At 58.2% G+C, this 7,690-nt stretch overlaps 1 protein-coding gene across 1 annotated transcript in view; it reads left to right on the top strand.

Moving 5' to 3' along the window:
- Positions 1–160: 160 nt before the first annotated feature.
- LOC104161683 (talin-1) overlaps positions 161–7,690 on the top strand; it is a gene marked incomplete at both ends in the record, with an annotated part of 11,861 nt that continues 4,331 nt past the window's right edge. Inside the window, 21 exons of the mRNA XM_009700200.1 lie at positions 161–358; positions 693–832; positions 932–1,025; positions 1,196–1,285; positions 1,462–1,584; positions 1,751–1,894; positions 2,228–2,389; positions 2,478–2,618; positions 2,870–3,051; positions 3,397–3,529; positions 3,653–3,754; positions 3,878–4,048; positions 4,186–4,335; positions 4,459–4,560; positions 4,684–4,803; positions 5,102–5,248; positions 6,203–6,369; positions 6,591–6,774; positions 7,013–7,138; positions 7,449–7,565; positions 7,645–7,686. Of these exons, the coding sequence (XP_009698502.1) occupies positions 161–358; positions 693–832; positions 932–1,025; positions 1,196–1,285; positions 1,462–1,584; positions 1,751–1,894; positions 2,228–2,389; positions 2,478–2,618; positions 2,870–3,051; positions 3,397–3,529; positions 3,653–3,754; positions 3,878–4,048; positions 4,186–4,335; positions 4,459–4,560; positions 4,684–4,803; positions 5,102–5,248; positions 6,203–6,369; positions 6,591–6,774; positions 7,013–7,138; positions 7,449–7,565; positions 7,645–7,686 (2,835 nt within the window). The remainder of the gene's footprint in view (positions 359–692; positions 833–931; positions 1,026–1,195; positions 1,286–1,461; positions 1,585–1,750; positions 1,895–2,227; positions 2,390–2,477; positions 2,619–2,869; positions 3,052–3,396; positions 3,530–3,652; positions 3,755–3,877; positions 4,049–4,185; positions 4,336–4,458; positions 4,561–4,683; positions 4,804–5,101; positions 5,249–6,202; positions 6,370–6,590; positions 6,775–7,012; positions 7,139–7,448; positions 7,566–7,644; positions 7,687–7,690) is intronic.

Below are 7,690 nucleotides of genomic sequence, written 5' to 3'. Positions count from 1 at the left end.
TGAGCCGGCGAGGGAGTGGAAGGGGGAAGGCTTGTAGGGATGCAAGCCGGTCTGTCCGCACCGGTTTCCTCTGTAGCATCTCCCCAAGCATGTGCCAGACCTTCCTCCTCCATCTCCGTCTTCCTCACTGCCTCTCCTAACCCCTCTCCCTGCCTTCCAGTTCCCTCCTAGCACCAAGACCTTCCAGGAGGCACAGAGCCAGCTGAACCGGGCAGCCGCGGGGCTCAACCAGTCTGCCAACGAGCTGGTGCAAGCATCGCGTGGCACCCCTCAAGACCTGGCCAAGTCCTCTGGCAAATTTGGTCAGGACTTCAATGAGTTCCTGCAAGCAGGAGTGGAGATGGCCAGCCAGTCCCCGGTGAGAGCAAACGACCTGTTGGGGGATCCTGGGTATGGTTAGAAGTTTGGAATGCCTAAGAAGGTGACTGACCACAGGCAGGGTAGCCAGGCAGTGGTGGTTAGGGTGGCTCTGGCCAATGCAGTCGGTGAGATGGGCTCTGGAGCTGCACAAAACTGCAGCAGCAGGGAGGAAGTGGCTTGGGTTTGTTCAGCAAGCATTGCCGCTGTATCCTTACTGCTGGTGGACAAGTTGATGAAGGGAACTGGCTCAGCTTGAAAGCCACCAGAGAAGACCCAGGGTGGGTGTGGAGCTTGGAAACCTGCTGCAGGTAACTCTTCTTGGCTCCTTGCAGAATAAAGAAGACCAGGCACAGGTGGTGTCAAACTTGAAGAGCATCTCCATGTCCTCCAGTAAGCTACTGCTGGCTGCAAAGGCACTCTCTGCCGACCCTGCAGCCCCCAACCTCAAGAATCAACTGGCAGCAGCGGCACGGTAGGAGAAACCGCTCCCTGTGAGCTGTTTGCTGTAGCACTGGGTCCAGGTGGCAGAGCTAGTGTTGATCCGTTGATCTTTCTCCGCTGTGTCCGGCAGGGCTGTGACCGACAGCATTAACCAGCTGATCACTATGTGCACCCAGCAGGCGCCGGGCCAGAAGGAGTGCGACAATGCCCTGCGGGAGCTGGAGGTGAGAAACCACATCTTGACGAGGCAGCGGAGGGGCTGAGATGGCTGGGTGCTGAGATGATGGGGGGCGGGGGAGCTGCACCCTACTGCGAGGGGCAGGAGGGAGCAAAGAGGAGGTGCAAGCGGAGGGCATGGACCCTTTCCTTGGATGTGACACCCATGTCCTTACAGACAGTGAAGGAGCTGTTGGAGAATCCCACCCAGACTGTCAACGACATGTCCTACTTCAACTGCCTTGACAGTGTCATGGAGAACTCCAAGGTGAGCGCTGAACTGGAGGTGGAGGTTTGGGGAAGGATGGGGAGGTTTGGGAAGGATGTGAGGGCAAAGGGAAAGGTGGTTCCTTCTCTGTTGATGAGGCATAGTGAACTCTGAGCCTGGGAGCATGGCACAGGAGCGGGAGGTGGTCTCTAACCAGTGCGTGGTGTGTCCTGCAGGTGCTGGGTGAGTCCATGGCTGGCATCTCCCAGAACGCCAAGAACAGCAAACTGCCCGAGTTCGGTGACTCCATCAGTGCCGCCTCCAAAGCTCTCTGCGGGCTGACGGAGGCAGCTGCCCAGGTGAGACACACTTGATCCCAGCCCTGAGCATTACCCATGGTGTGTAGTTGCCATATGCACCTCTTCTCTGCCCCTCAAAGCCTGGCCCCGTGATATGGTGTAGCCTGTGCCTGCTGTGAACATCTCCTGTGTGCCTGTGCTCTCACCACCTCTCTTGTGCTCCTAGGCTGCCTACCTCGTGGGGGTCTCGGACCCCAACAGCCAGGCTGGACAGCAGGGCTTGGTAGACCCCACTCAGTTTGCCAGAGCTAACCAAGCTATCCAGATGGCCTGCCAGAACCTGGTGGACCCTGCCTGCACCCAGTCCCAGGTCAGTATGATGTGGGGCACTGTTATGGGCATTTTCTTGCACAAAAGGGAGTGTGAAGCTAGTTGGAAGAGCTGCATCTCAAGAGCTGGCCAAGATTATGGCTTATGTCTCATCAGGCCTCATCAGTTGTACTGGGAACCAGCTGGCAGCTTTGGTACAATGGTAACAGTCCAGATGGGGGGCTGTATGGGCATGCAGGACCTTGGTGATCGTTCTTGGGTCCCAAGAGGGACCTCTGTGCTCACTGGTGACCCATGTGGGGCTGGCAGGAAGGGAGAACTGCAGGGATGGGGAGTCGTGGTGGATCCTTCCTCACCCTGCTCTTCCCCGCAGGTGCTGTCAGCAGCCACCATCGTAGCGAAGCACACCTCGGCCCTGTGCAACACGTGCCGCCTGGCCTCCTCCCGCACCGCCAACCCTGTGGCCAAGCGCCAGTTCGTCCAGTCAGCTAAAGAGGTGGCCAACAGCACAGCCAACCTGGTGAAGACCATCAAGGTGCAGTCACCCTGCCAGGGCACCATGGTGGGGCTGGGATTTGGGACATGGTGGGGGTTAGATAACTGCTCTTGTCTTTCCACACCAGGCCCTGGATGGCGAGTTCAACGAGGAAAACCGGGAGCGATGTCGCGCTGCCACTGCCCCTCTCATAGAGGCTGTGGATAATCTGACGGCCTTCGCCTCCAACCCAGAGTTTGCCACCGTTCCTGCCCAGATCAGCCCAGAGGTGGGATGCACAGGGGCAGGGAGGATGTGGCTTGGCTGTGATGGGGGCTGCTGAAAGGTGGGGAGGTGCTGTGCCTCCTTCTGAGCTTGGGATGGAGGCCTAGTGTGGGGCTGGTGCCTTGGGACAATGTGATAGTGGCGGCAAACCTTCAGCTTCAAGGGGCTGCTCTGAGGAGAGGGTCATAGGAGGAGGTGTAACTTCCCAGGCAGAGTGCCTCGCATGCATCACCAATCCATCGTCTCGTTGCACAGGGGCGCAGAGCCATGGAGCCCATCGTCTCTTCAGCCAAGACCATGCTGGAGAGCTCTGCTGGCCTCATCCAGACCGCCCGCTCTCTGGCTGTCAACCCCAGGGACCCACCGCAGTGGTCAGTGCTGGCTGGCCACTCTCGCACTGTTTCAGACTCCATCAAGAAGCTCATCACCAACATGAGGTGAGGCAAGTCCTGCCCATTTGGCCATGGCCCCATCCATGTTGGCAGGTACCCCTGCTCCAAATGAGCATCCCTGAGAATGTTTTGGCTCATCTTGGCCATTGCTGCTGCGGGGAGACAAGGGATGGGATGGAAGATGCTGTCCCTCTTGTCATGTGCAGGAACTGCTCCTCCAGTCCTGGCATGGGTTGATGGGAATGCATGCTAGCTTGCCCAGGCTTTATGACGCTGGGTTGCCCCAAAGCCCTAGAGAGGGGTACTGCCCCTCATTGGCACTAGCCGAGGCTCGGGGTGAAGGGGTAGCGTAGCACCTGCCAGTGCTGGGCTGATCCATCTGTCATGCAGGGACAAAGCTCCAGGACAGCGGGAGTGTGACGAGGCCATCGAAGTCTTGAACAGATGCATGCGGGAGGTGGACCAGGCCTCCCTCGCTGCCATCAGCCAGCAGCTGGCCCCCCGAGAAGATATCTCCCAGGAGGTGGGTCAGGGATGCACTGCTGGAAACTTAATGGGGACAGGTGTCCTTCCCTCCGGCTGCCAGCAGCACACAGTGACCCCCAGCCCCGCTGCAGCCTCACACAACGCCCTCTCTTCACAACAGGCTTTGCACAACCAGATGATCACGGCTGTCCAGGAGATCAGCAACCTGATTGAGCCTGTGGCCAGTGCAGCACGGGCAGAGGCCTCGCAGCTGGGGCACAAGGTAACACAGGGATGGGGAGCTGCTGACGAGGTGCTCAGTGCACACAGAGGAGCTCACAGTGGGAGCTGAGGCACAAGGCAGCCAGGGCTGGAAGCTGCCGGTGCTGATGCTGCTCTTCCCTAGGTGTCCCAGATGGCTCAGTACTTTGAGCCGCTCATTATGGCAGCTATTGGTGCTGCCTCCAAAACGCCCAACCACCAGCAGCAGATGAACCTCCTGGACCAGACCAAAACGCTGGCTGAGTCCGCCTTGCAGATGCTGTACACGGCCAAGGAGGCTGGCGGGAATCCCAAGGTGAGCAGGAAGGGCACATGTCAGTGATGTGCTCCCCTTCACGTGTGGGTGCTGCATGGTGTTACATGCGTGTGCCAGCATCCCTGTCGGGAGGGGAGCTGCTGCATGCCTTCCCTCACTCTGGCTCATCCTTGCAGCAAGCTGCCCACACCCAGGAGGCTCTGGAGGAGGCTGTGCAGATGATGAAGGAAGCTGTGGAGGACCTGACCACCACCCTGAATGAGGCAGCCAGCGCTGCAGGTGTTGTGGGAGGCATGGTGGACTCCATCACCCAGGCCATCAACCAGGTGAGGTTATCTCAGAGAAGACCTGGCCAGGGCTGGGGGTGGGAGAGAGGAAGAGTCAGGGTCAAACCCTACAAGGTCTTTGGGCTGGAGCTGGAGCCAGAGTCTCCTGATGGTCTCTTGCAGCTGGATGAGGGGCCGATGGGTGAGCCAGAGGGGACCTTTGTGGACTACCAGACCACGATGGTGAAGACAGCCAAGGCCATCGCAGTGACCGTGCAGGAGATGGTGGGTGCAAGCAAGACTGTCACTGCAGAAAGTGCTGCCTGCCACCCCGGCAGGCGACCATCCTCCTTGCTTGCCTGTCCCAGTGTAGGGCCCTTCCAACTCCTGCTGTTCTTCCATTGGCAGGTCACCAAATCCACCACCAACCCGGACGAGCTGGGCATACTGGCCAACCAGCTCACCAACGACTATGGGCAGCTGGCGCAAGAGGCCAAGCCAGCTGCCCTCACTGCCGAGAATGAGGAGGTACAAGTGTGGTGGGGAGTGCTGGAGCATGCTGTGGGGCAGAGCAGGGTCTGCTGGGGTATGAGAGCAGAGGACAGGGACACTCAGACCTCCCATCGGAGCTGGGGGCAGGCAGCATTCACACCTCCCCTGCAATGCAGTGTGGAAACATGGAGCAAAGCCATGTTTCCTTTTTCCCCTTTCTGACTGGGAGGATTGGGAGAGAGGAGCTGGGTTGAGGTGGCTGGTGTTTCCCAGCCCATATCATGGACGCAGGGCTTAGATCTCTGCTGGCTCTCACGCACATGTTCCTCTCCAGATCGGCTCCCACATCAAGCGCCGGGTGCAGGAGCTGGGTCACGGCTGCGCCGCCCTGGTCACCAAGGCTGGAGCCTTGCAGTGCAGCCCCAGTGATGCCTACACCAAGAAGGAGCTGATAGAGAGTGCACGCAAGGTTTCCGAGAAGGTAAGTGGTCCAGAGAGAGGGGTGACAGTGTGATGAGGTGGGAGGGATGCTGGATTGAGCCATGTGCCCTTGGAGCTGCCACACTAAGTTCTCAGGTTCTCCCCTGATCCTGTTGGGCTCTGCTGGCTCTCTCAGCCACACTCACCCTGCCCAGCTGGTGGGGTGGAGGATGGATCCCCTTCTCCAGGCACCGTAACAGCAGCTGGTGCTGTGACGGTTGAGTGTGATGTCCAGGTGCTGCCTGCTGATGTGCTGATGATGGCTGGCCAGGGAGGCTGATCTACGCACTGGTGGCAGCCCAGGGATCTCCAGATCAGCTCTTGCAGTGGTGGGTGTAGCGTTTAATGTGTCCAGCCGAGCTCGCGGCTTGTGCTAGGTGATTGATCTCCCCCTCATCTTTTGCTGGCATGGAGGAAAGCGTCCTGTCCATCAGTCAATCTAAAGAGCACGCATCTGAATAACAGATGAAAGCGTGGCTTAAAAACTCTAGTCGATGAGGGTAGAGCAGTAGTGCTTGTAAGCAAAATCACAAAAGCAAAACAAACACTTGTTCATCATGGCTGGCACGTGCCTGCGTGCTCAGGACCTCCTGCAGGTCCTTCCTTTCCAAGATTGCTTTCCATCAGGAAACTTGTTCTTCTGTGAGTGCTTGCCCAAGTACAGAAACTGAGTTTAGCAGCGAAAGAATGAGTTGTCATGTTCTGATGCCTGTCTTGCAATACTTATTCATTTGGAAAGTACTAGAGTCAAACATCTCCTGGATCCCTAAACACAATAGGTGCAAGGTAAAAATAAATAACTGGAAGCTAAAAAGGGGTGTCCAGACCCGATGATTCCCAGTTCCTCTCTTTGGTATGGAGTGACTCCATTCCAGGAGGTGTTGGAGAAGGTGTGTGTGGTGGGGGTTGCCTGAACGTGCTCTGCTCCCCCAGTCACCCTACTCGTACCCCACAGGTGTCTCACGTGCTGGCAGCCCTTCAAGCTGGGAACCGTGGGACGCAAGCCTGCATCACAGCAGCCAGCGCTGTCTCTGGCATCATTGCTGACCTCGACACCACCATCATGTTTGCCACGGCAGGAACCCTCAACCGAGAGAACTCGGAGACCTTTGCTGACCACAGGTACCTGGGCACCTTGTCCAGCCTCTGCTGAGCCAGAGATGGGGGGTCAGGCTCTGTCCCTTGGTCTCCTGTGTTTCTGAGCTGTGGATCAGCCCCAAGTTCAGGTCATGCTGACTCTGTTTCCCCTCCAGCTTGTATGTACAGAAGGCAGGGTCTACAGCTCAAGGACCTTGTGTGCATGTAGAGGGCTGTGTCCTCTCTGACTCCCTTCTTCTCCCCAGGGAAGGCATCTTGAAGACAGCCAAGGCACTGGTGGAGGACACCAAGGTGTTAGTGCAGAACGCCACAGCCAGCCAGGAGAAGCTGGCCCAGGCTGCCCAGTCCTCTGTGTCCACCATCACCCGCCTGGCAGAGGTGGTGAAGCTGGGTGCTGCCAGTCTGGGATCTGAAGACCCGGAGACTCAGGTGGGATGGGGTGTGTAGGGTGAATAGAGGCTGCTCGTAGCTTGCTTGAAGGGGTTGGGGGTTGCAGGTGTCATGTGGTGCTCTGGGCTACATCCTGTGTGTTGTGGAGAGGGTTGGCTGATGCTGGCTGAGCTGGACTCCCTGTGTGCCCTGGGGTGCCCAAATTTCTCACTGCTGGGCCACACCACCACCAGCCTGAGTGTGACCGTAGCCATTGCCCTGGTCTTGCTCTCCCCAGGTGGTCCTGATCAATGCTGTGAAGGATGTGGCAAAGGCACTTGGAGACCTCATCGGTGCCACCAAGGCAGCTGCTGGCAAAGCTGGGGATGACCCTGCTGTCTACCAGCTGAAGAACTCTGCCAAGGTCTGAGCTGGGCGTGATGGGAAGGAGGGGATGAACTAGGAGGGGATGGAGAAAGAACAGTCGGGGGTTCTCTGCCTATCTGGGGGCAGGAGGACAACGCGGGGGCAGTCAGGGCAAGAGGGGAGAAAAGAGCACATAAAAGGTGGGGCATAGCATGCAGAGGAGGCATTGATGGGAGAACAAGATGAGGTGGTGTGAGTGGAGTATGGGGATGGGGCCGTTTTGGACCAAAGCACGAGGGAGGGACGGGTGCTGGCAGCAGCCCAGAACTTGCGTGGGGCTTCACCTGTCTCTCTTTTCCCTTCCACAGGTGATGGTGACGAATGTCACTTCCTTGCTGAAGACGGTAAAGGCTGTTGAGGACGAGGCCACAAAGGGGACGCGAGCACTGGAGGCCACAATAGAGCACATACGCCAAGAGCTGGCGGTGAGTACAGCTGCAGTGCTGCGGCTGCCGTCCCACTCGCCGGCTGCCTCATGCCTCACCGCTGCCTCTCGCCTCGCAGGTCTTCTCTTCCCCCCTGCCTCCCGCCAAGGTCTCCACCCCAGAGG

This window comes from Cariama cristata, unplaced genomic scaffold, assembly GCF_000690535.1.
Source record: "Cariama cristata isolate BGI_N322 unplaced genomic scaffold, ASM69053v1 scaffold40825, whole genome shotgun sequence".
NCBI classification, from domain to species: domain Eukaryota; kingdom Metazoa; phylum Chordata; class Aves; order Cariamiformes; family Cariamidae; genus Cariama; species Cariama cristata.
The sequence above is the reverse complement of the archived record's forward strand: the minus strand, read 5'-3'. Positions and strand labels throughout refer to the sequence as shown.